This window comes from Arvicola amphibius, chromosome 3 (assembly GCF_903992535.2).
Source record: "Arvicola amphibius chromosome 3, mArvAmp1.2, whole genome shotgun sequence".
Lineage (NCBI taxonomy): Eukaryota > Metazoa > Chordata > Mammalia > Rodentia > Cricetidae > Arvicola > Arvicola amphibius.
In genome coordinates, this window is record NC_052049.1 from 23,522,242 (window position 1) to 23,549,478 (window position 27,237).

At 41.8% G+C, this 27,237-nt stretch overlaps 1 protein-coding gene across 2 annotated transcripts; it reads left to right on the plus strand.

The window, feature by feature from the left end:
- Nucleotides 1-553: 553 nt before the first annotated feature.
- Nucleotides 554-26,645, plus strand: Dnajc21 (DnaJ heat shock protein family (Hsp40) member C21). Of its 2 annotated transcripts, XR_005284776.2 has the most exons (13): nt 554-737; nt 7,307-7,400; nt 8,601-8,724; nt 8,953-9,075; nt 9,534-9,838; nt 11,099-11,250; nt 13,676-13,763; nt 18,674-18,832; nt 19,646-19,688; nt 21,586-21,758; nt 23,658-23,733; nt 24,225-24,647; nt 26,350-26,645. XR_005284776.2 is itself a non-coding variant. In XM_038324254.2 (12 exons), the coding sequence occupies exons 1-12, from the start codon at nt 641-643 to the stop codon at nt 24,393-24,395; spliced, it is 1,605 nt and encodes a 534-aa protein (XP_038180182.1). In that variant the 5' UTR covers nt 554-640; the 3' UTR covers nt 24,396-24,725. The 2 variants fall into 2 exon arrangements, 1 of the variants encoding a protein (XP_038180182.1); XM_038324254.2 differs by lacking the exon at nt 26,350-26,645 and having other exon boundaries at nt 24,225-24,725.
- The last annotated feature ends 592 nt before the right edge of the window (nt 26,646-27,237 follow it).

Consider the following 27,237-nt stretch of genomic DNA (forward strand, 5'->3'; position numbering starts at 1 on the left):
TCCTTTATCATTATTATTGGTCAAGATGAGAAAAAATAAGAGATCCTAGTTAGGTGGGAGCTGAAGAGAACTGAAAAGGTATTTTAAACACTCTTGCTTCGACCAAGAACTTCTGGCTGAAGCACTTGACTACTTGAAGCCCGAGTTTCTTCATCTGTAAAGTCACCTCTGCCCAGAAACCACCCGAACACCAGGAAGGCGTTTCCCAGACGACTTCCCCTGCCAAGCCTCTCCAGCCCTCCGTCCAGGCCTGCCAGGAGGTACCACTCAAACACCCCACTGTGCCCCTCACAATGCTCCCCAGCGTGGCTCCCCCGCCCTCCCTCGCCCGCCCGGGCTCCGCCTCCGCGGCGCGCGGCTGGCCCGGAACCCAGCCCAGCCCCCGCCCATGCGGAGCCGCCGGCGCCTCCCCCTCCGCGCGCCCGCGTGCCGCAGCCCGCGTCGTCCACCGCCGCGCGCCTCCGCCCCGCGCCGCCGCCGCCGCCGGGCTCGCTGGGTGGCGGGCTGCTGGCGCCGGGCTCCCGCCGGAGGAGAGGACAAGCAGCGCCGCCGCCGCCGCCGCTTCGGCCCGGGCCCGGGCGTCGGCCCCGCCCCGGGCCCCGGCCCCGGCCCCAGCCCCAGCCCCGTGTCCAGCCCGGCCATGAAGTGTCACTACGAGGCGCTGGGGGTGCGGCGCGACGCCAGCGAGGAGGAGCTCAAGAAGGCCTATCGGAAGCTGGCCCTGAGGTGGCACCCGGGTAGGTGACCGACCGGCGGGCGGGGAAGCCGGGTGGCCCTCCTCACCCTCCCCGCGTCCGCGAGACCCCGGCCGGCCAGGCCCCCGCCCCCTGCCCGCCGCCGGGCCTGGCGAGCCGCACGCGGTGCGGACGGCGCGTTCCCGCTCACCGCGCCCAGGGGAGCCTCCGCCCCCGGCTGGGCAATGGCTTTTAAACAGGGCCTGCTCGCGCCCGCCTTCGCATCCCGGGCTCCCGCAGATTGCCACGGCGACTTCTTAGTTGGGTGAACGGCCCGGCGAAGTCCCGAGGTTACTTAGGAGTTTGCTTGCCCCGGGATGCTTTGTGTCGCTGTAAAATGGGTCTGTGGGACTCGGACGAAGTCTGATCTGTCTTCCAGACGACGAAACTTAGTAGGCGAATCCCGTCCTTGTGAGTCCCAAGTTCCGCCTCTGTTGGTCCTGGGAATTAAAGCCAGCGCCGCGCACCTGCCGGCGAGCGCTCCGCCGTCCAGCTGTACCAGCCGGCGTTTTTAAGAAATCATTTCGGAACGAGGTCTCACTAGGTTGCCAAGGCAGCCTTTGAATTTGGGATCCTCCTGCCTCGCCTCCATGAGTAATTAGGATTTACTGAGTTGTGCCACCAGGTGCGACTGGTATACCTATTTGTTTTTGTTTTATTTTTTAATAGTTCACTTTAACTTCATAGTGTTCAGAGTGGCTATGCACACGTAGACGCCTGATAGGTACTAATAAATAAACCTTATTTCAGTAGTATACACTTCCTTTTGTTACCCAAACAAGTTTAAAAGAGAGAAAAAAAGCATATAATACAAACATGTTTAAACTTAGTTTTTCGCGTTGTGTCCAGAAGATCCAAGTCACTTGCACAAGTGTACACTATGTAGATTTTTGAAATGCTATAACAGAGACCACTTGTTAGGAAAGCATGTCTTACACACATGGTAACTACTAGTGTGTGATTGAAAAAGAAGAAACGGAAAGGAAATGACTGCTCCCAGGTCTGCTGGAGAAGAAACTGTATTATAGATGAAAGGGAGTTCATAGTTGGGGCAGACTGGGAACCTCCAGAGTGAACGTGACCCTGAGCCATGGCGGGACTGGAGAGGACCAGGTGTAGTCACCAGGATGCCAAAGGTACAAAAAGAGCAGGTAACCAGAATGTCTGGATTATTTAGGGAAGGGCAGCTCAGCCTTTGGGCTGGAGAGTTCAGGGTAGAAGGTGGGGTAGTTAAGTCATGTGGCTTAACATGTAGGGACTGAGGGATGCTGGGAGAATCTGGAGGCCAGGTCTGCTTTGATGTGTTAAATAGGCACCTCAGCCTTTTGCCCTTGGTTTGAAACTTAACATGAGCAGAAGAGTATCATTGATGTTTGGGTAAATAAAGCAACTAGTAAGCACCCATTAATGGGGGTGGGGTTACCACTGTGTTCTGAGAGATGCCCAGGCTGCGCCCCAGAGAGGGCCTTGGACTGTGTCCTGTTTCAGGAAGAGCACTGTGGTGGGCAAAAGATTCCCAAGGCAACGAGGGGCAGTATTTACAGGAAGGCTACGAATGGTTTGAAAGAAGAGTGGAAGGAAACACTGGAGGCCCACACTGGGAAGGTCTACGGTAGGTGGAAGAAGAAACAGGCACTGGTGCGTTGACAGTAAATGAGGAATATACATATGTGTGCACATACACATACCTATTGAAGGGACAGAAGTTTTACCATTGCAGGAATTCAGAAGAGCCAAAGTCAATAAACCCAAGGAAAGTGTACAGGTGGCCGAAAAGCATTTTCATAGAGTAATGGATAATTATCATTAGAAGTTGAATTGGAAGTTGGGAGTTCCTTGACTTTCAGAATGGGAAAGGACAGGATAGAGAATTCTAATGGCAAGTACATATGTACTTTTGAAGATAATTAATAAAGCATTCTTGGAGCATGGACTGAAATCAAATTGTAAAGGGCCTTGGATTGGATATTAGGCTAAGCACTATGTTTTACCATTATTAATTTGCTAGTATATAGAGTCCTCGCTGGCTTTATTACAATGTCTGGGATAGAACCATGAAGACAATTGAGAACTGAAGAGGCCTGGATACCAGAGTACCAGTGGACAGGGGTGGGCCCTTGGGGCCAAGGGAGGAGAGAGGCCCAGGTGGAGAGATGATAGGAAAATCAATGAGATGGACAGTTCAGGGAGGGAAGGAAGAAGTATTACTGATTGGTTTGGAAGCTGAACCTGTGAGGAACTGAAGGCAGCATCTTCTGAGGTCATGATTCATAGCATCCTAAATATCTTCATATTAGAAATATTTGTGTAGTTCTGCTTCCTTAAGAGACACACGATTTCGGTATGCTTACTTAGCTGGTCCACTTAGTCTTTTGGTCGATACATGTTTAATTTTGTTATGTGTGCTAGGCACTGTGTTAGACATTTTGGGAGCTAAGCCTTGATTGAGAGAAACAGCCTTCCAGAATTCATCCCATGATTATTCTCTGAGTTCTCTGCCAGGTAAACAAGGCCAGAGAGGTCCCTGCCATGTTTGTACAGACATTCTTAAAACGCAGGAGAGAAAACAGGCAGTTTGAGCCAGAGGAGAGCAGGGTTGTTTGAGGGCAGGCAAATTCAGATGTTGATGAGTCCCTGGGCTAGCTTTGTATGTGTAGGTGACAGCAATGGGAAATGGGCTGTGAAGAAGTAACATCTAGGCTGAGACACAGAATGATAGAGAGTGGTCGTGTGCCTGTTGGAGGGAGGAGTAGGAGCACAGGCTAGCATAACCGACTAAGCGGGGGGTAACTCTAGGGTAGGATTTTAGCCTAAACTTGGGCAAACCATAGAACTGGAAACAGCAGGAAGCCTCTCTCCGGTTGTAATAGGACAGTGTGCTTCAGGCAGAGCCCAGCCTGGAGATGAGGGCGGGAGCACCAAATTGGACCCCCGAGCATGTTGCCAGCTTGTCAGTGGATGAGAGCAGTGGTTAGAATAGAAGAACGCAGGGAAAGGGGAGGTATTGGTGGTAGAGACTATTAGTTAAAGGTGTAAATCTTGAAGGAATGGCGAGTAAAGAGTCAGTGACCAGACACAGGCCTGCATCACCACGGGCTGCCGTGGGAGTGCTGTGGCAGGGGGAGTAGAGCCCTGAGGAGAATTGATGCTCTCTCAGAGCAAAGTGCTTCAAGGGACAGTCCAGCAAAATCTTCCAGAAGCCACAGTACGAAAGTTTAGCAGAATATGGGAGTATGTCAAGAGAAAACTACGCAGACTGGTGCAACCTCAGATGCTTGGTAAACCTCAGCCATGGTTTGCAGTACCTCTGTCAAAATGTAGACTCGCTAATTGCTTGTTTTGTTAGGTTCCTGCTATTAATTTCAGGTCAACACAGTCATCTAACTCAGCTGCACTTATGTAAAATGAAGCCATGTGACGGATTGAAAACATTATTTACAAAAAAGGTTCTGCCTGGCGATAAGGGTGCATGCTGTTAATCCCAGCTTTCAGGAGGCAAAGGCAGGTGGATCTCTGTGAGTTAAAAGAACTCTACAGAGCAAGTTCTGGGGCAGCACAGAGAAAACCCTGTCCTGAAAAGCCAGGAAAAACAAAAGCTTTAGCTTTCTGCAAATTTCCTTGGGGAGGGAAAGAATGGGAAGAAGGTGGACAAGATGCAGTAGTACTGATTTTTAAAAAACAAAACAAACAAACAAACAACAATGCACATACACACACCCCTGGCAAGCACTGTCTTTGTTTTGTATAAAGAGAATCAGTTGCCAACTTTTTACATTTTTATTTAATTTGAACTGTACTGTTGTGTCTTGACAGAAATGTTTGAGACTTCTGGTTCCATTTTCCTCGGAGACCAAAACCTAAACAGTTACAGTGTAGTTGGCTGCCCACCTGAGGTGTTCTTGTTGAATGCTGAGGTGAATATTGGAAAAATACCAGCGTGTGCTAGGGATTTGTCCTCATCCTTTTCTTTTGGATCTGTTTATGAGTGAGTTGATGAAGACAGAAATCTTAACCCTTATCAAGGGGACTCCACCATGAAGGAGTATGAGGACCGTGTGCAACTGTGTGTGGCAGGAAGCAGGGTGTTGTTGCTACTGTCAAACTTTTTTTCTTGCCTCACAAGAAATCAGAGATGGCTAGTTCTGACAGCTCCACGTGTTTGATGAAGCCGTTGGAGACTTGCTCCAGCATCCTCACCATGGTGTTGAGTGCTTGACTCAGATGTGAGCAATGAGTCCCGAATGTAGAATTGCTTTCTCTGTAGGGACAGCTTAGTATAGCCTGCCTACCAGCCCTCAGATGCCCCCTTTGCTCATCATCTAAGGTAGCAGTTGAAGCTACTAGTCACAGAAAGGGGAAGGGAGGGGTAAGAAGAGACAAGAGTTGGTGCTAGTTGCCTTTAAAGGAAGATTCTTAAAACACACTGTAGAATAATTTTATAGACTTTACTAGAAGAACTTAGTTACATGATACACCTAAATGTTAAGGAAGACTGAGGAACAGAACTTAACTACAAGGGCCAGGTACCCATCATAAGGGCAGGGCTCAGTGCTTAGTTGGAAGAAAGGAACAGTCAGTTTAGGGTATGAATTGCAGTCTGCTCCAGTTCTTGTCATTGAGAGCTGGGGCAGGATTCAGCAGTGGGTTAAGGGCACACTGAAATAAGGCCCACCAAGCCCACACTTTCCACCATAGAGCAGTGTTTTTCCTGGAAAGCATCACATTGTAAACTTGTCTTTATGTCTTGTTTTTTTACTTTTCTATTGTTATGATTAGAAGCCACGAACAAGGCAACTTAACAGAAGAAACTTTATGTTGAGTGTGTAGTTTCAGAGAGTTGGTCCAGGATGGCGGAGCAGAGGTAGCCAGCAGCAGTGACTGGAGTAGCAGTTGAGAGTTTACATTTTGGTCTCCAAGTAGGAGGCAGGGAGAACTAATTCAAAATGGTTCTAGTTGTTTGAAACCTCAAAGCTTGCCCGAAGTAACACATCTCTTCCAACAAGGCCACACCTTCTAATCCTTTCCACACAGTTTCACCAACTGGTACCAAGTATTAAAGTTTATGAGCCCTTGGGGGAGCTTCTTAGTTGAAACACATGATTGGCTAATGCTTCCTGTCTTCAAATGGGTGCACCCTGCAAGGACTAGAACTCTGTTACTTCTCAGGGAACGGGAGGCTTACAGAGGTAGAAGTTATTTTTAATTAGTGTAAGACTAGTTTTAGTGCCATAGGATAGAAGAGCCATGGCAAACTGCTCTGCTTGGGAAAATACCAGTGTTAGATATTTGGCAGAAAAGCAGCTTGTAGGACTTGGGATCAGGTGATGACATAGGAAACTAGATACCCTCCCTCATGAGCCACTTAGACAAACAGTAAGATGCTTGGCTATTTGAAGGGAACACATCCTGTCTTCTGAACTCTTAGAAGACAGGTATTGAGTAGTAGCTTAAAGAACTTGGAGTGTTCCATGTTAGAGTCAAAATGTTTGATTTCCAAATATATTATTTATTTATGACAGGACAGAATTACCAATGCCTTAGGATTTAAAGCAGCAAACAGCACCAGTTCATTATGTAGACTCTAAAGGTTCTGAAGCTTAGAATGTGGGACTGGCTCATCTTAGAGCTTCTGCTAGGGCCGTCTCACTACTGTAGGGAGGACCTGCTTCTGGACTCATGGACATGGTTGTTGGCAGGTCTCCGTTTGTTCCCTCCTATCCTCTGTTCCTCACCCTGAGCTTCTCTGTAAACTGTCCGAGTTCCTCACACTGTGATTTGATTATTCCAGGAGAGGGCAAGAGCCTGGAATGGGAGCTGTGGACCTGTGTAGTCTCATAGGTCCCCTTGCCTTCCCTCTGTGCCTGTACAAGGGTGATGTCAGAGACCACTGCTGGCTGCCACTTTCAGGCTGATACTTTTTGAGTTTTGCAGTTGAGGCATGAATAAGCAAAGAATAATTAGCGTGTATGTGCCTCTGTGTGTGTATATGTGAAAAGGTACACGTGTAGGAGAGAGGACAACTTTTAGGAGTGGATTCTTTCCTACTATGTGGGTTTTGGTGACTGAACACAGGCTGTCAGGCTTGATGGGCAGCATTTTTATCTATTGTGCCACGTTGCCACACAACACACATAGGGTCTCACCTGTAGCCTTGACTGGCCTGGAACTGGCTATGTAGACTAAACTTACATCTTGAGCTCCAACTGCATGTTCTGCCCAAGTACTGGGATGAAAGGCATTTATCACCATGCCAAGCCTATTTAAAAGAAAAGAATTACACACACACACACACACACACACACACACACACACACGATACATAGTTATCTCTGTACCTTTAGTTTCATGGCATACACATGGGTATGCCAAGGAGGTTACAAGGAGATCATGTGTTGGCTAGAGGATGGACAGCTTGCAAGAGTCCAGTTTTCTTTCTCTGCAGTATGGTTCCAGAATTGAATTCAGGTCTTTGGGGTTGGGAACAAGCATCTTTTTACATTGAGCTGTTTTGATGGGCTATACATGTCATCTGCTTTTTCCATGACTAAATTTCTATGACTTTATTTTAACAGATAAAAATCTGGATAATGCCGCAGAAGCAGCCGAGCAGTTTAAGTTAATTCAGGCTGCGTACGATGTGTTGAGCGACCCCCAGGAGAGAGCGTGGTGAGCACCGCACTGTCACTCCCCCTCCTTTACTTGTCAGCGGGGATTGTCCATACGGGGTCGATGCTTTCTTCACGTGAATTCACTGACTGGTTTGGAAATTTTATTCTACAAATGTAATAGGTGCTTTCAACAAAGATGAATTCACAATATAGTTTCATTTTGTAAGAAGAATTATGTGCTTGAAGTTGTGAGTTTCTATCTTCCTGGCCTTTTGCTGCAGACAGTTAGGTTTTGAACTTAGACACAACAGTGAAAAACCCTGCTGTTGGGAAAGTGCTGCTGTGAAGGGCACCTGCTTTAACTGCACAGCACACCAGCTCTCAAAAGAGAAAGGATGTACAGGAAATCTCACACTCTAAGCCACAGAGAAGACCTTAAACTTTTCTCTGATCAGGGTCTTTGGTGCTTTGTCCTGAAGCCAGATGTATGCACATGTCTGTAGCTTCTGCCTGTGGTCCCTGTCCTCAAGAGAGTCACCTGGGCTACATAGGGAGATCTGTCTCCAAAACCAAATAATTAGTGTTCCTTTTAGAGCATTGGTATGCCTCCCAAGACCCTTAAAGCGCCTGCCTGGTGATGCTGCTGTCGTCTGGAGCTTGGCTAAGAACCTGGCCTTAGCAGTAGAAGGGACCTGGGTTCTTACAGACTTTATGATGATGAACTACTAGTACTTAATATTACTGAGCTTTAGTTTCCTGCTGTGTCAAGCAAGGGCGATAGTAATAGTAATAAATACTATTATAGACTTCTTATGAAGAGTAATTGTCTACCTCCTAGATGAAGTTTATATAGACATAAATATGTTTTTCAGGTAAATTGTTAGTAAACTCCCAGGTCATAAATGTGAACTTAGTGTATTAACCAGATTATGTTCAATACTTTTCCATTTAGTAGTTGTCTTTCCTATGGATATCTCTACCTACTCAGAGAGAGTGGAGAATTCCCAGTTGATGTGGACTAATACTGTATGCAGTATTAGAAGTTGTGGGCATGGTTTTAATCCTCAGTTTCTGAAAGTCTCCCAAGTCTGTTAGTTTCCAGAATTTCTTTAAATTGTATGGTTGTGGATGGGACGTGTTGAAACATATGCAGTTATTTTGGCTGATTCAGAAAGAGAATCCTTGTGAATTTTTATGTAATTGTATTTCAAATGAGTCTTTATTTGCCTGGCTCTTTCCATTTTTTAAATTCGTTTAGGTATGATAATCATAGAGAGGCCTTACTTAAAGGAGGGCTTGACGGAGAATACCAAGACGACAGCTTAGATTTGCTCCGCTACTTCACTGTTACCTGTTATTCCGGCTATGGAGACGATGAAAAGGTAAGATGGGGAACCTCTAATCTCTCGTCAAGCGGTTAAGTAAAACTCAAATGCAGAGATCTCTTAAAATTACAGAAGGTGGAACGCACAGCTGTTTGTGCTTAGCTGTGGGCACACGTGAATGCAGAGCACTTGAGGTAGCCAGAGCTGTGTGCTTCATCAGCTAAATCCTGGCTCATGTTTTTTGTGCTTAGACTGAGTTTCTGGTTTTGTTTTATTTTGTTTTAGGGTTTCTATGCAGTGTATCGTGATGTCTTTGAGCTAATTGCAAAAGAAGAACTAGAATGTGTGTCAGATGGAGATATTGAAGATTTTCCAAACTTCGGGGACTCCCAGAGTGACTATGACACGGTAAAAGGAAAATGACAGTTCACGTCTCTCACTGTTCTAAAGAAATTGTTTTTGTCTCCTAACCTGGCTTTTTCCCTCCCTTCTCCGACGGAGCTCACAGCTGTTTAGTAGTGCCCACACTTGACTGCACTCCCTGCTGTTGTAGTACTCTTTTTCTCTGGCCAGTGAGACTGTTTTCTTTCTTCTCTAAAATGTCTAGTTCTGGAATGTCTTTTAAGACGACTGTCTTCCCCAGCGATTAATAGTGTCAATGTGCAAGGGTGTAGAGTTGTGGTTTAGTGGTAGAGCGTTCATCATGCATAAAGGTTCAGTCCCCAGCACTGCGAAAGCTACCACACTGCAAAAGTAATCTTAGGTACAGAAAAAGAACGGTAGAAGATGTTTTAATCCATAATATCTACTGCCTTTTAAAAGAAGTTTAAGTAAAAAGATAATTTACCCATTTTCTTTGTCACTAGGTGGTCCATCCTTTCTACGCTTACTGGCAGAGTTTCTGCACACAAAAGAATTTTGCTTGGAAGGAAGAATATGATACTCGGCAAGCGTCAAACCGTTGGGAAAAACGGGCGATGGAAAAAGAAAACAAGAAAACTCGAGACAAAGCAAGGAAAGAGAAAAATGAACTGGTGCGCCAGCTTGTAGCCTTCATTCGAAAACGAGACAAAAGGGTGCAGGCTCATCGGAAGCTTGTGGAGGAGCAGAACGCAGAGAAGGCAAGGAAGGCGGAGGAGATGCGGAGGCAGCAAAAGCTGAAGCAAGCCAAGTATGCAGTGTGGGAATAGATCCTTCCTGGTGATGGGAGGTCAGGGTGGCTGTCCGTGGGGTCATCAGCATAGAAGAGCCTGCCACTAGGGAGCCAGCATGATGCCTCCATGTTAACTTGGACCATCACCATGCCTTGTGTCTTATAACATAGTGTTTCTTCTTTTTATAACTCTAAATTCTGGCATTGGGCAGTGTTTCTTTACCTACTATGTACACCTCTCTAGTTCAGCTGCATATTTTCCATCAGAGGCCCTTTATACTTGAGATCTTTTATTCTACTAAAGTTTGTTAGTAACTAGTATTAATTGAATCCTTACTCTGTGTATGAATCTGTTTCAAGTGCTTTTCTGCTTTCTTTCATTCTTGTGAGGAAATGAGGCATGTAACTGTAAGTCACAACTGGGAATGGGGTTCAAGAAGTCTAATTCATAGCTTTGCTGTTTAAAAAAGATTTTTTTTTAAAAACTTCTGAAAATTCATTTTAAACCAGGTATAGTGATACAAGCCTTTAATCTCAGGGAGGCAGAGGCAGGTGGATCTCAAGATCAGCATGGTCTGTGTTATATAGAGAAACCCTGTCTTGAAAAACCAGAAAAAGAAAGAATTAGTTTTGTATATGGGAGGGGGCCCTCACACGAGTTCTCTCCTTCTGTTACGGTTCCCCCAGACTCTCAGGGTTGGCAGTGAGTTTGTTCTCCTGCTGGGCAGTCTTGTCACTGCAGAGCCCTGCTGTTAGCTACCATGCAGCCTGCCTGTCAGTACTGTTGTTATTCCACTTAATTTTGGTATTTTCTTGTTAAGTTATTGTAAAAATTTAGTTTCTAGAGTATTTAGGATTTGAGATAGGGTATCTGTGCAGCTCTAACTGTTCTGGAACTCATGCTGTAGAGCAGACTGGTCTCAAACTCGGAGAGCCTTCCTCCTGTCTGCCTCCCTAGTGCTGGGATTAAGGACGCGTGCCACTACTGCCCAGCAATTTTGTCTTTTTTTTTTTTTTTTTTTTTTTTTTTTTAGCACAGGTTATTCATTTACTAAACTCCCCAAACCCACATATTATCTTGTATTTTTTTGACCCTTCACCAGAAGACTTAGGCTGAGCTGCTGAGGTTTATATTTCAAGTCCTTTTGCTTAGCAGAGTAGGTACAACCAGCCAGGTGCACTTACTGGCAGCATGGGGGGAAGGTTCTCCGTAGGGCTAGTTTAGAGCGCTGCAGAGCTTTGCCTGCCAGCTGCAGTGGGGCTGTGCTGTGTGTCTAGACTGGCAGAGCAGTACCGAGAGCAGAGCTGGATGACCATGGCCAACTTGGAGAAGGAGCTCCAGGAGATGGAAGCGAGGTACGAGAAGGAGTTTGGAGATGGATCGGATGAAAATGAAGTGGAGGAGCAGGAGCCCAAACACGGATTGGATGGTAATTTTTCTTGCTATATTAAATAGTTTTGGGAAATATATATTAAATTTGTGTACTTAGGTGCCCATAGTGGTCCAGGTGTGAGATACTGGGGAGTGGAAGGACAGATGACCACCCGGACAGCCCGACTTCTGCTTCATTGGTTCAGCGCCTCAGCTTCTATTTTGTTATTTTCTATAAGGAATTAGAAATTGGAGGGTTTTTTTGTGGCAATTAAAAAATATTTTGTTGGTCTGGAGAGATGGCTTAGCAGTTAAGATCACTGACTGTTCTTCCATAGGACCCAGGCACAATTCCCAGCACTCAAATGACAGCTAACAACAGTAACTCCAAGATCTGACACCCTCAGACAGACATACATGCAGACAAAACACCAATGCATATAAAATAAAAATAATTTAAAAAAAGAACATTTTTAAAACAATATGTGAATTGCTTTTGTTTGTTTGTTTGTTTGTTTTTTGAGATAGAGTTTCCCTTTATAGACCTGGTTTCCTAGAATGAGGTCTGTAGACTAGCTTCAAACTCAGGGATCCACCTTTTTCAGCCTTCACACTGCTAAGATTAAAGGCATGCTTCATCATGCCCAGCAAGTTTTAATCTCTCTTTTAGGACAGTAGTTGTCAGGCAGGACTCTCTGCTACGTGCCTTGTACCTCCCACTTACGACTTATGGAAGGTACTTTGTGAGGTACTAGAATGTTTGTTTTCTTCACCTATATTATTAGGCAGACAGGTATGTATTTTAAAAGGCAAGATTTAACCATTTTGGGGACTACCTATAATCCTGATTTTTTTTCTTGATTCCCAGCTTTTCCATTTATGAAGCTGATCTGAATATAGTTTCCTAATTTTATTTATAAACTGTAGATTTTAAGGCAAGTAACTCAGATGATAAAATGACAATCTTTTTTTTTTCTAAAATGTTTAAGTTTGAATGGTTTATTAACGAGTCAAGTTAGAATGTACTTTGAAAAGTCTAGAGCACTCTATACAAGTGGAATGATCTAATTATATTTCTATTATAAAGTCCTTTCACATACCGCCCCTTGTTTGGTCTTCAGAAAATATTCCTTAAACAGAGGTTGTGCTAATGGAATTATCTCCATTTAGCTGGTGAAAAAAGTAGGAGCCTATAAAGTTGTGGGATATGCCTGAGAACATATGAGCACTTAAAAATCCAGACTTTTTTGCTTTATAGCCAGAATTTTTGTCAACTGTTTGGTGGATTGAAGATAGTTCCACACATGGGAAATGTTGGAAGTACATGTGCAGTTAAAAAAATCGCATTACGTATAGTGGCCCAGCCTTATCCTCTTTGTTACTTCTGCACTCTGAGTGACTGTCAGTCAGCCGTGGTCTGATTGGAATAACTCATAAATAGCTTCTGTGTTTCAAATGCTGCCTTGCTCTGTGGGTGATGAGCTCTTCTGCTGTCCCGTTCTCTCTGTGCAGAGTTCTGTGCAGTATATACCTTCCTAGTCACGCAGATGACTAGATTAGTTGTGCTGGTGTCATAGTACTTGTGGTCAAATAACCTTAATGTAATGATGACCCCAAAACAGGAAGGTATGGATGCTAACGTGGATCATACCAGAGAGAAGCCGTAGAGTGCTGTCTTCAATAGAAGACGGAAGTCTTTGAGGGAAAAAGAAAGGGACATTGCTGTGGTCCAGGATAAATGAAGGGTATCAGGAAATTGAAGGAAAGTCATGGCCATTTTACTGTCAGGCTTCAAACTGTAAAGCTGTAGCTTTATATGCATTTTGTAAGTATGGAGTTGAAATGGAAAAGACGTTAATTTGTTTGGTTCTGTACTGTCCAGGGTTTCAGACATCCTCTGTTAGGGATCTGTTGAAATTAGCATTGAGCATAGGACATAGGATGTGTTTTGGCTCTTATTCATTGCTGTCAGAATGTCTTTCAGAATCATAGTACTATCTGCAAAGAGCCAACATGTGGAATATGAGACACTTTGGGATTCTTATTGTTAAAAAAACAAATCCCAAATAGCAGTCATTTTACTTATTTCTTTAAAAGTAGACTATAAGTAATATGTAGAGACTTTCATTTAAGGTTTAAGTCATTTAGATTTTATAGATTGTGTTGGTAGCAGTCATTTCGTTGTAATAAGCCTCAGATTATGCAAAAGGTCTGCATAAACAGTGCTAAACTTTACATGTAGTAAGCTGTTGATGACCTCATTGATAATGAGAGAGTGCTGTAAGCTAAGCTCCAGTGTGGTAGGGTAGATAACAGTTTGAAAGTGTGTTTGTAGCAAATCTTTCTGAAGATTGAAAAGGCCTTTGTAGTAGAGGCATTGCAGTGGTACTTCCTGTCTTTGACTTAGCTCACATTTAGGGCTTTAAGGATTTTTGAGTCTCTGTGAGCATCTTCGGTTCTTACCATAGTCTGTCATCCCACAGGGAAAGACAGCGATGAGGCTGAGGAGGCTGAACTCTATGATGACCTGTACTGCCCAGCTTGTGACAAGTCCTTCAAGACAGAAAAGGCGTAAGTACCCGTCTTTAAAATCACTTTATTTTGAGGTAGTGTGTAACACTTGTAAGTGTTCACGGGAGTGTGGTTGGAGCAGTTTGATCAACAGTACCTCATCCTCTGGGGATTTTGTGCAGAAGAGGGATTTGTACAGTTAAGCCTGTGATACCCATTAACATACTCCAATATTCCTCTGTGCTAGTCCAGAAATTCAACTACGACCAGTCGTAGTTGACACAGGAAGGAAATGAGACCAAATCTAACCATCTCTGCACTGGTGTAAGGCTTCTCCCACCATCACGTTCCCTCCCGGTGGCTTGTTGCTGTCAGCCTAGGGAGTTTAAAGTTGTCTGCTGAGATAGAAGTGCTTCCTCTTGTGAAGAGCATGGGAGACTGAGCACTTCAGTCCAGAAGAGAGTGGGGTGTGAGCATCAGAGAGAGGCACTAGATGTCCTGCAAGAGGGTACCCAGGAGTAAGAGAAGCAGCAGAGATATAAACAAAACAGAATGCAATAGTCAGAGAGTAAAATTATAAAATAAAATTGTTGTTTATTTTGGAAATAATTAAGCCTAAAGAAAAGTTAGAGGACTAGCATATGGTGCAAGTTAACACATTGCTTACACACTGTTCATTTGCATGCTTGCTCATTAGTACCTGTGTAGACATGTAAGCATGCATAAGCATACAGTTTTTGCTGAATAATTTTAAAATTACATATATATATATATATATATATATATATAAATGGTTCTTTATCTCTAAATATCTCTCCATATAATTTTTCAATAACAAGGAAAGTTTGAAATGATTTTCTAAACTGTTCTCATATAGTAAAAATTCTGGAAGTTAGAAATTGAGATAAAGACTGGATAAATCCAAGGAACAGCTGAGTCAACTGGCTGATCCTCTCTCCATGTTTTTCCCGGTCCACCAGCACCAGACCCTCCCCCCCAAATCCTTTTTCTGTCTTTCTGTCTCTCTCTAGTAGACTTCCTCAGTTGTCTAATAACTCCCTGGTTGATCCTGTCAGACAATCCCTGACTCGGTCCTTTGATTCAAGGTGGTTTTATTGGCACAGTAGAATGGCAACATGAACAGTTCTCCCTCAGTGTATGTTATCATTTTATGAGATTGTAATATTGATGTAATTTATTGATCATACTCTAGTTTTATCAGTGTATTCCTTTTTATATACATTTTTTATTGATATTTATTGAGCTCTACATTTTTCTCTGCTCCCCTCCCTGCCTCTCCCCTCTTCCCTTCAATCTTCCCCCAAGGTCCCCATGCTCCCAATTTACTCAGGAGATCTTGTCTTTTTCTACTTTCTACTTCCCATGTAGATTAGATCTATGTAAGTCTCTCTTAGTGTCCACATTGTTGTCTAAGCCCTCTGGGATTGTGGTTTGTAGGCTGGCTTTCTTTGCTTTATGTTTAAAAACCACCTATGAGTGAGTACATTTGTGTACTCACTTTCTGTGTCTGGGTTACCTCACTCAAAATAATGCTTTCTAGCTCCATCCATTTTCCTGCAAAATTCAAGCTGTCATTATTTTCTTCTGCTGTGTAGTACTCCATTGTATAAATGTCCCACATTTTCCTTATCCATTCTTCAATCGAGGGGCATTTAGGTTGTTTCCAGGATATGGCTATGACAAACAAAGCTGCTGTGAACATAGTTGAGCACATATCCTTGTGGTACGATTGAGCATCCTTTGGAAATATACCCAAAAGTGGTATCACTGGGTCTTGAGGAAGGTTGTTTTCTAATTTTCTGAGAAATCGCCACACTGACATCCCAAGGGGCTGTAACAGCTTGTATTCCCACCAGCAATGCAAGTGTTCCCTTTTCCCCACAGCTTTCATCAGTGTTTTTGATCTTGGCCATTCGTACAGGTGCAGGATGGAATCTCAGAGTTGTTTTGATTTGTATTTCTCTGATGACTAAGGATGTTGAACATTTCCTTTGTAACATGAAGGGGCCTGCTTGCTGGGGTTTCTGTCCTGCCCGATACCCCTACAGCCGGCAAGTCCCAAAGAAAATCACACAGAGATCTCCATAAATTATAAAACTGATTAGCCCATTAGCTCAGTCTTCTTATTAGATCTTATAACCCATTATTCTGATCTATGTTAGCCGTGTGGCTCAGTACCTTTCACAGCGGGGCGATCACATGTTGCTTCTCAGAAGTCTGGGCAGCAGTGGGAGGAATGGGCTTCCTCCTTCCTAACATTCTCCTGTTCTCATTGTCCCGCCTCTACTTTCTGTCTGGTTGCCCCCCCATACTTCCTGCCTGGCCAATCAATGTTTATTTAAAACATGTTTGATAGTACAGACAATTCTCTTGCACCATTCCTTAAATGCCTTTCAGCCATTTTCGATTCCTCTGTTGAGAGTTCTCTGTTTAGGTCTTTACTCCCATTTTTTTTTTTTATTGGATTATGTGATCTTTTGGTGTCCAATTTCTTGAGTTTTTTGTATATTTTGGAGATCAGACCTCTGTCTGATGTGGGGTTAGTGAAGATCTTTTCCCATTCTGTAGGCTGTCGTTTTGTCTTGTTGACCGTGTCCTTTACTTTATAGAAGCTTTTCAGTTTCAGGAGTTCCCATTTATTAATTGTTTCTCTCAGTGTCTGTGCTGCTGGGATTATATTTAGGAAGTGGTTCTCTATGCCAATGTGTTCAACTGTACTTCACACTTTCTCTTCTATAAGGTTCAGTGTGGCTGGCTTTATGTTGAGGTCTTTGATCCATTTGGACTTGAGTTTTGTGCATGGTGATAGATATGGGTCTATTTTCATTCTTCTACATGTTGATATCCAGTTATGCCAGCACCACTTGTTAAATATGCTTTCTTTTTTCCATTTGATATTCTTTGCTTCTTTATCAATGATCAGGCGTTTGAAGATGTGTAGATTGATATTCTGGTCTTCTGTTCGGTTCCATTGGTTCTCCTGTCTGTTCTTATGCCAACACCAGGCTGTTTTCAGTACTGTAGCTCTGTAGTAGAGTTTGAAGTCAGGGATTGTGATGCCTCCAGAATTTCTTTTATTGTACAGGATTGTTTTGGCTATCCTGGGTTTTTTACTTTTCCATATGAAGTTGAATACTGTTCTTTCGAGGTCTGTGAAGAATTTTGCAGGGATTTTGCTGGGGATTGTGTTGAATCTGTAGATTGCTTTGTCAGTGTATTCTTTATTAGTATGTAATATTTCCCCACTTTACAGAATCCAGTTCAGGTGTGCATCCACATGTGGGCCACTGCAGCACTGTGTTGTATTTTCCGTGGTCCCATGTCTTCTTAGTGATGCCGAGCAGCTTGATCACTCAACCTAAGTATTACCTGATTTTTGTGCTGTAGAGTTAGAATTTCTTTTTGCAATGAATTTTTCTTGGAAGCATTAAACATTTATCTTCAATGAGCATTCTTTAAATTTTTTGTTTGTTTTTTGAGATGTAACAGTTCTGACTGTCCTGGAATTTACTTTGTAGACCAGGCTGGATTTGAACTCACTGAGATCCACGTACCTCTGCCTCCCGAATGCTGGGATTAAAGGCATACACCACCACTGTCTGGCTGTATTCTATAAAATCTTAAATGTTCCAAAAGTCCTGAAATTTTTGTGTGCACACATGATACCATGTATTAGAAAACTGTCACCTGAAATACTGTGAGAATGTCAGTCACTGGGCTGTGTATTTAAAACATTGCATAAAATGTCTTCTGGAAACGTGCAAGGCGTAAATGAAACACGGGTGCTAACAGCTCCAACATGCCTCATTGATTTCAATGAATATTCCAAAACTTGACAGCTAAACCACTGTGGTAGCAATTTGGAAAAGGGAAACCTACCTCTCACAGCCTTTCTATTGGAGGCTGAGTGATGCTTCTCTGTGTTTACCAGTCAGTGTCTGAACCTCTCTGTAAAGCAGTGCCCTCCCTTTCCCTGTTTATTTTTTTCTACTGTGGAATTTTATTTATGTATTTATTGTTTTGTTTTTAGGCAGGGTTTCTCTGTGTAACAGAGCACTGCTTGTCCTGGAACTTGCTCTGTAGACCAGGCTGGCTTCACTCACAAAGACCCACCTGTCTCTACCTCCCAAGTGCTGGGATTAAAGGTGTGCGCCACTACACATGCAACCATGTCCTTATCATTTTGAGCATTTATTTTTAACTCAAGATACCTTGATTTCTCCAGGGGATCTCTAAGAAGAATTTTAGTGGGAAGGAACAGTGGTAATTGAAACAGGGAATCCAAAAATCTAAACAGAACATGAACTAAATGGCCACACAGTTTGCTGCTAAGGGTTTTGTTACTGTTTCTGTGGCACTGAAGATGAAACGCAAGGGTTCTCTGCAGGGCTAGTCAGCACTGTACCACGAGCTACATTCTGAGACTGGTTCCAACTTGACAGCTGAATGTCTTTGTTCTCTGTATATTATATGGGTTGATATTTGGGATATCTGCCTGAACCCTCATTTTAAGGTAGTAGGAAAGAGTTGAGAATATGATGTTGAAAAAGTAAAAGGAAGAAAACTTGTTCTTTGAGGCTTGACACCACGTCTTCTCTAGGTCTCACTGTCTTCTTGCAGTTAGGATATATGCCTTACTGTAGCGTGGCCTGTGGCCTGGAACAGAGACACACTAAGCAGATACTTAGTATTAAAGACATCAAAATAAAAAAATGGAGAATTTGGCAAGAAAATGCATTTAAGTAAAATGGAATTAGTAAGGGAATGCTGGTATTGGGAAGAAGGAACTCCTTCATGGTCTACCTGGGCTGGTGATGCAATCCCAAGAGACTTGTATTGCTCTGTATAAAATGGTGCCTGTGGCAGGTCCAGTGGTTCTGTCATCCCACAGTGTACCTGTGCATATCTGGTTACTGTAGTACAGCACTCATGCCACATTGTGCTTTCAGCATGAAGAATCACGAGAAGTCAAAGAAGCATCGAGAAATGGTGGCATTGTTAAAGCAGCAGTTGGAGGAAGAGGAAGAACATTTTTCAGGAGCGCAAGTGGATGAAAATTTATTGGATGCCAATTCTGAGGAAGAAATGGAAGATACACCAAAGCAAAAGTAATTCACAGGATTAAATGCCTGTTACTTTTTTGTCTTGTTAGAGAAGATGGTGAAGTGTGTTTTCTCCCAAGGAGGTTGTTACCTACTGTTGTCTGTATCTCTTCCAGTTTACAGGTCCCGCAGTGTTACAATGGGTAGAGAACACATGTCTGATTATCTTTTAGACTATCCAATGACTGTTGAAAGCATTTTTTTTCTTATGCAGTTGACATGCTTGTAGTGAGGAGCTGCGGGCCGTGTCTCGCCACCCTGCTAGCTTTACCCAAAATAATTACACGGAAACTGTATTCTTGTAAAACACTGCCTGGCCCATTATTTTCAGCCTCTTACGCACATCTTGACTAACCCATATCTAATAATCTATGTAACACCACGAGCGGTGTCTTACCGGGAAATATTCAGCACGTCTGACCTGGTGGCTGGCTTCATCACATCTGTCTCACTGAGGAGAGGCTCGGCAGTCTAGCTCAGAGAGGAGAGGCATGGTGGTCTGTCTGTCTTAGGAGAGGCGTGGCATCTGACTGAGCCATCTACCTCACTTCCTTCTTCCTGTTCTGTCTACTCCACCCACCTAAGGGCTGGCCAAGGCAGTTTCTTTATTAAAACAGAAGACTCTCCCACATCACATGCTAATTACTGCTTGTCTTGTGTTCTCTAAAATAATAATAGGGCCATTTTCCTGTCATTTTAATGCTTTATGATACACATTTTTAGTATTTCTTTACCATTCTATTTCAGTATTTTTTAGTTTTACTTAATAGATCTTCACAAAGCTAGATACTTTACATTTTGATTTATATTTGCTCTTAGGCTTTCTAAAAAACAGAAGAAAAAGAAACAGAAATCAGCCCAGGTATGTTGAAAGATTTTATTCTCTATCTTTCTAACTCCTACAATAAATACATTTGAAATAATATAATACCCGTTGTAGATTGGAAGTGCAGTTTGTTATTCAGTATACTCTCTATTAAGTGCTTCACTATTATTGTATGTTGGTAGTAAAATTATTTTCTGCGTGTGTCCATGTGTATGTGATGTGTGTACATGTATGTGTACTTATGGATGTGGTTGCCTTTCCACACACACATTTGGATGCTAGGGGAAGGTGTTGGGTATCCCCTATCACTTTCTGCCTCGTTCCTTTGAGGCAGAGTCTCTCACTGAACCTGAACCTGTATCTTTGAACTGGGTTGGAAGCCAGCAAGCTCACTGCCACCCTTCCATTGCTGGGATTACAGGTGCATATGAGATAATGTTCGTCTTGTTCTGTGGGTGCTGGGGTCCAAACTCAGGTCCTCATGCTGTGCAGTGTGTGCTCTTCACCCTCTAAAATTGTTCAAAAGGAAGTGTTTTCAGGTTTTAGTACATTTTCCTCCTTTATATGCATGTAACTTTCTTAATTATTGTTGTATATTTGGAGATTTTGCATGTAGAACTTGCCTGATTGGAATTAACTGAGTGCCATTTTTTTAAAATTAAATATATCTGATGATAGTTATTGATATCAGTCAAAATAACAATTTAAAATCTGGACATAGGAAAATCTGGGTTTTGGCCATTGTATATGTAAAATCTATCATAGAAGATTTTAATCTTTATTTTTAAAGAATAATTTTGCTGTGATCATTCAAAATGGATCACAGACCCAAATGTTAGGCTGAAATGTGGACCTTTCTGAGAGGAACGAGGCCAAGACTCATCTACTTGCCACCTATTTGGTCAGTTGAGGCGGAAAGCATCTGTGTTTCATGAGGGCACTCATGAGTGTGAGTCTGCAGACTTGGGGAGTTGTTACTCAGAGTAAAGCATAGCTGCACTTAGTGAAGGAATGTTTGCCAGACACCTCTCAGTGACGATTCTTCCCATTGCTTATTATCCTGACTATAGAAGTAATGTTTCTCATAATAATTAAGAAATAGAGAAGTATAAAAATCTTCTTGAATTCTATAGAAATTACTTAATATTGAATTGCATTGTAAATGAACTATATATAATTTTCCCTTTTGAGTTGCTAATATGTTTTTTTTACATTATTGAATGGATAGCACTAGAAAGATAGATTAAATTTATTTCTCATATTTACCTGTTCATTTATAATTTTTCTCTAATATCTATAATGAGCAACTAGGGATTTGTAAATTTTTATGATACAGCATTTTCTTTATCACAAACTGGCCTTGAACTATGTAGTCTAAGCTGACCTTAAACTCATAGTCTCTTTGCTGTGTCCTTCCTAGTGCTGGGATTATAGACCCACTGTGTTTAGCCTTAGAGCATCTTAACTGTTTCTTTTGTTTTTATGGAACTCTACTTCTGTAAGTATGGGGCGTCGTTACATTATCCCAAGTTTTGGGAGCATAACAAAACCCATTGTTTTATAGGGGCTAGGGAGATATTTTAGTTGATAGAAGTGCTGCACACTATGAAGACCTGTTTGTATCCCAAACACCCACATTAATAAAAAGACAAGCTTGGTTGTGCTTGGCTGTAATCTGTACTGGGACTGCGGAAACAAGCAGCTTCCTGGAGCTAGCTGGTCAGCCAGCCTTGCCCATCAGTGAGCATCAGGTTCAGAGAGAAACCCTGTCACAAAAAGAGAGAGCGATAGTGGGAGGTACGTCACACCTGCTCCTAGCCTCCACATGTATACATGTACATATGCATACACTACAGGTGTTCATTTTCACAGATGAAAATTAAGCCGTTTCTATTAGATTGGTTGGTTTTATAATCACATATGTGTTCTCTAGAATTATGATAGCAATTTCAATGAAAATGGAGCTGAAGAAGGAGTAAAGGCTGACCCAGAAGATACTAACTTAAATGAAGATATTGCCAAAGAATTAGAAAATAGGCCCCAAGAAAATGTCTGTGTCACAGAGACCACAGAAGTCTGTGAGGCTCCACAGAATGAAGCTAAAAGGTAAGGCAGAGCTGCCTGTTCTTCCTAACTACTGAGTAGTTAATGGTATGGGCATAAGGGCAAGTCAGATAGAACCTCCTCCCTATGCCTAGGTAGGTGTAAACTGCATGTGTGTGTACACATTCGTACAGGCAGCTTAGGTATCATTAATCTAGCATCAGAGCCACTGTGGTAATGTCAGTACCACTCCAGTAGCAATATTACTGTCTTAACCATTACTATGGTAACATTATCACTGTGCTAACAATGGTAACAACAGCGTCACTGTGGATCAGGTCTAGTTTCTCCTATCCTGCTGGGAAAGGCTTACTTAACTCTTGGTAATCTGTGGGAATAGGGCTACTCCTGAATCTTGTTTCTCTATCCCACTTTATTAGATTGGCCCTAACTAAGTCACCATGTCATATTCAGCTGTAAGATGTCAGATCCTAGTCAGTATCTTGGTGCTTTCCTACTTGATGAAGCCCTGATGTTCTAGAGGAGGGGTCTAGTTCCATGGGCCTAGTCCATAATGATCCTGTGGGCTACACAGTGGACATGAGGACTGGGTCAGAGGTGGAGCTACAGCCCCTGAACTCTTCCTGCATCTAGAGCTAAAGAGTGTTTTACTTCCCATGTGACATCTACATGAGTATTCACTTGAGAATGACAGTTCATGGATTATAGTTCAGTTGTCTCATTTTACCTATGTGAAACAAGGACTTAGAGAATTCAGCTGATTTCTCAACTGCTGAGGAGTGGCAGAGCTGAGACATGTCATCACCCCGCCCCCAGCCCATTGCTTCTCCTGCAGTGGTGCACATAGTGAGAAGTGCTTCTCTTCTGCCTCTCCTCAACAGTTAGGAAATTACTTGGATTCTCTGAGTTATTGTCAATATAGCTCAACCTGGTCTCAAACTTGGAATCCTCCTGTCTCAGCAACCTACACATTTTTTTTTAATGAAGCACATCATAGCGCATATAATCTTAGCACATATAACATGACAGAGCAAATTCAAGCTCACAGAGGAAGGAGACTGATAGAGGAATGTTCAGGATGCAAGCGGAGTAGGAGGAACCTTACCGCAATGGCTGGTGCTCTAATTTTTGTTTAAAGAATACTGGGAGAACACACTAGGTCAGCAGAAGGATGTTATTTCTTATTATTAATTTCCTTGTTAGCATATAAATAATGGATTTCTTATGACATTTTCACAGTTTTTACTTTTCTCAGTCACCCCAGATACCATTTTTAATAAAAGTAATTTCTTAGTATTTAATGAATTTTATGAAAAATGCATTATAATGTTTTTATTTTCATTTTATGTGGAACTCTTGAAATGTTTGTTACAGACTAGATCAGGATTTCCTAATTGTTAGTTGGGCATGGTAACTAACACCAGTAATCCAAGCTTTCAGGAGGTTGAGACAGGAGAACTGCCATTAATTTGAGGTCAGCCTGACCTACATAGTGAGCTCTGGGCTAGCCTTGGTATAGTATGAGACTTGTCTTTAAAAACTAAAACAACTACTACAAAACAAGAAACAGCTGGAGAAGAAAAAAAATAAATTCGTATAGGGTCTTCAGTGTCATGTGCCGGTGTGATTAAAACTGGTTTTAAAGGGAGCGTGAGGTGCTTTTCTTCTTCATTAAAACATGTATGTATTTACTCAGCAATGTTTTGGGGGTATTGCTTTAGCGTTTGTTTTTAGTAATTCTTTAGTTTTGTGCCAACTTTAATTTTTATCTTTTAAGCTGTTTTTTAAAATTCTTTGTTGACGTGAAAATTAACTAAATTAGATATTAAAATGAATAAACAAGCTTGACTCATACATTTCATCTTTTGAGTATTTTTGGAAATAGATGACAAGTAGGAAAGATTCTTTCTTTTGTATTATACCAAGTAATTTATTTTCCAGTGTTCCTAAATCCAAAGGAAAGAAAACCAAAGATGTGAAAAAACCTGTTAAGATACCTGCTGAACCACAAACAGTGGTAGGTCAATCTTTACATTCACCTCTGTAGCAAACTTTGTTTTTGTCCTAAAGATGTTAGTGTGTATCAAATAAGCTTCTCAAGGGTGAACTAGAATTTTATGTAATTCTGTCTCTGTAGTTATGAATTATATAAAATATATTTCGCTATATTCTGCTTTCATTTCTTTTTACTCTAAAAGAAGCAAATTGGAAATATGGTAACTGGTAGAGTTACCATTTCATTTTCTATGACAAATCTGAGACCTTGGTGATAAGAGTTGGCCTGTTAAGTTGTGTAGCAGAGACTTTTAGTCCTCGTGGTGAAAGCTCGTGGCTTCTCAGGGCCGCTACAGTTGATAGTGCTTGATGATTTACTTCCTGAGAATGTCTGCCTTTGTTGGGTGCTGTGAGATTTGTTAAACATACTTATTTTGCATTTATTTGATGTTTAACCTTAACATTAAAACATAAACCTACCATGTGCTGTGACGTTTTTACTCTCTTCCTCAGAGTGAAGTCCTTATCAACTGTGCAACCTGCCATAGGGAATTTCCATCTCGGAATAAACTTTTTGATCATCTAAAGGCTACTGGTCATGCAAGAGCAACCTCAGCATCAGCATCATCTTTAAACAGTGTGACAAGTAGTCGAAACAAGAAAGAGAAGCGTAAAAACAGATAGGAATTCTGCCAAGTCTTTCTTTTTCTTTTTCTTTTTCTTTTTTTTTTTTATTCTGTCTCTAGATTTTGAAACCAAAAACTGAACTGAAATAATCTAGAGTTAAAGTTTCAGTGATCTGCAATTTACTGCATTGTGGAAGATTATTTTTATCTTATAAAGACGTTTTGTTTAATATATCTATATTTTTAAACATTTCACTAGTGATTGAATTCTACCTATGCCATCTGAATTCACTTGAATGTTTCATGACAGGTAAATATTATAAATGTGTATCTTGATTTCTCATGTGAACAGAAATGTACAGGGATAATTAAATTATTTTGAGACATACGTGTGCCCTCAGCATCAGTGTCTTCATTCTGCAGTGCTTTGTTTACTTACGGTTCTTTTTTTTGTTATGTTTCCTGATTTCTCAAAACCTCAGATCTCTTTTAAAAAATTACGTTCTTTTTGCCACTTGATACCATGACTCCAGTTCTAATTATAAATAATCAGTGATGGATTCCAATGTTTTTCTTCCCCCTAAGGACAGTGATAGGATAGAACTAACTGGACACAGGCTCGGTTCAAGACCAGTGTCTCTGATTTAACTATGTTGACTTAGTTTGATTTACTGGTAATACTAAGGTATTTTGTTTTCTTTGTATGGTGGAGGTGGAGGCTATTTAGTTTAAATGCACTTCCCTTAATAAGGTGACAGCATGCAGCACCATGGAGCAGCAGCATTAATGACTCTTAAGAGGGAAAGTGTTCTTCATGACCCTCCAGCCCCCCACCACCATCCCCACACACTATTTTCTGAAGTTTTTTTGTTCTGCTCTTTCCCCGTTATTCTTTGTGGGGAAATTTTTTCTTAGTCCTTTAAAAACAACAACAGTAAAACCCAACAACAACAAACCCATGCAGGTTCTTGCTGTGTAGCTCTGATTAGTCCTGAATTCAGAAACCTACTGTTTCAGCCTTCCAAGTGCTAGAATTAGAAGCTTATGCTACACTGCTTAGCTTAAAAACACACACACACACACACACACACACACATACATACATACACACATACATGTCTTTGGAGACATGATCTTGCTGTATAGCTTTGGCTGGCCCCGAGCGTGCTGTGCAGATGTGACTAGCCTCCAGCTCACGGATCCATGTTCCTCTGCCTCCCATGTGCTAGGAGTAAGTGCCATTACATCTAGTTCAACAGTTTTCTGAATGCAGTATTTCAGATAGGGGTGGTCCTTAAATGTTTATTCTGTAGCAGTGGTGAGTATTCATTACAGAGAATCACTATAGCTGTGTGTGATCTATATCCAGAGAGGTACGAGGCTGGATGAAAGAGGCAGCTCTTTCATTTGCTTTTGAGAGGAATTTTATGCTCATTAGCTTGAAATGTTTGCTGTCTAGTAAATGGAATTATTTCTGTTTTACCTTATAAATGAATAGAATTTTTTATTTATCTTATAAATGAATATAAAATCTTATAAATTTGAGGACTTACAAAAGTCTTCAAATGAGTGTCTCTTCATTCATAGGTAAGGTTTAAAATACCTAGAGTCCTCAATGACAAGTCTTTTCTAATAGTATTTTAGAGGAAAATGCTTTGGTGATCTTGGTCATTCTGATTACATTAGATACTGGTAGAATTACTATTTCATTTTCTATGACTATTCTAAGACCTTGGTGATAAGAGTTATGCCTGTTAAATAAAATGTGTAAAACATAAACAAAATACTTGGATAGTCAAATTTGAAAAGACCATTGTCACTTAATGTGACAATTATTTTGTGCTTTCAGATGAGCAAAAGATAAAACTCAAAATATCAAGTGTTGAATGCTGAGACTTAGGAACATACTTTTTTGAAAGTCAAAGGTATTCAGTTAGGTGATATCTACGGAAGTTGATAGTGCAATGTTACGACCTAACAGCTCTCAGTGTTCGTCTTTTATATCTACACAGAGTGTGCAAGGATACCCACAGCTGGGTTGTTTGTACAGGACTCTGGGTAAAATGTGGCCTACCTACAAGATGGCAAACGACTGGTGGTAAGAATGAGTGCACCTGAGAGATCTGTTATGGATAGCGAGCCCTGGAAAAGATGGAGTGAAAATAATTTGTCAAGGTGATATGTGTGCCCCATGCACAGTTTCTTACGGTGCTGTGCTGGTTTTGGTTGTTACTTATGTAATTCTCAGTTTCCCACCAGTAGGAGAAAGAGAGAACAATGATCACCTCTGTCAGTGCGGGGAAGAATGGACTGGGCAGGCTGTCAAAGGACATCTGAGTTCTTTACCCTCTGAATTTTGGCTTTGTGGGAGCTTGTTACTCTGGTTCTCACAAAAATACTTAAATTAGCCAAGAAAAAGTTAAATTGCCATTTCAGTAGGAAAATTATATGTACTTAAATAAATTGTTATAATTGTTATTCCTGGCATGTTAAGCCCATTGTAGCCGGATTCTCTTGTTAATGTTCCTCCTTCCTTTTAGAAGTGTGTTTGTGGTTAGGGGAAGAGCAGTCTAAGAGATAAAAGCTGCCTCTCCAGCCTGCTTGCAGTTCACTGTCAGTCCCGGACACTGATCTGAGTGGCTTTGGAATATGTCTTTAAAAGTTGTGCCTGCGTCCTTGTTCCATCTTTTTATCTAGGTTAAGTGAAGAGGCAAGAACTGGATGTTTGGCCCCAATCTGGAATCATGAGTCCTTACTAAGGTTGATGAACAGAAGGATAAATCTAATATCCCAATCCTTGGAGGGACCCTAGATCAGATAAATTACGTGTGCACTAGGGAGAGGTAAAGCTGCGATGTCAGGAAGCCACTGCTCTGGACTTTCTGTCATGGTGACTCAAA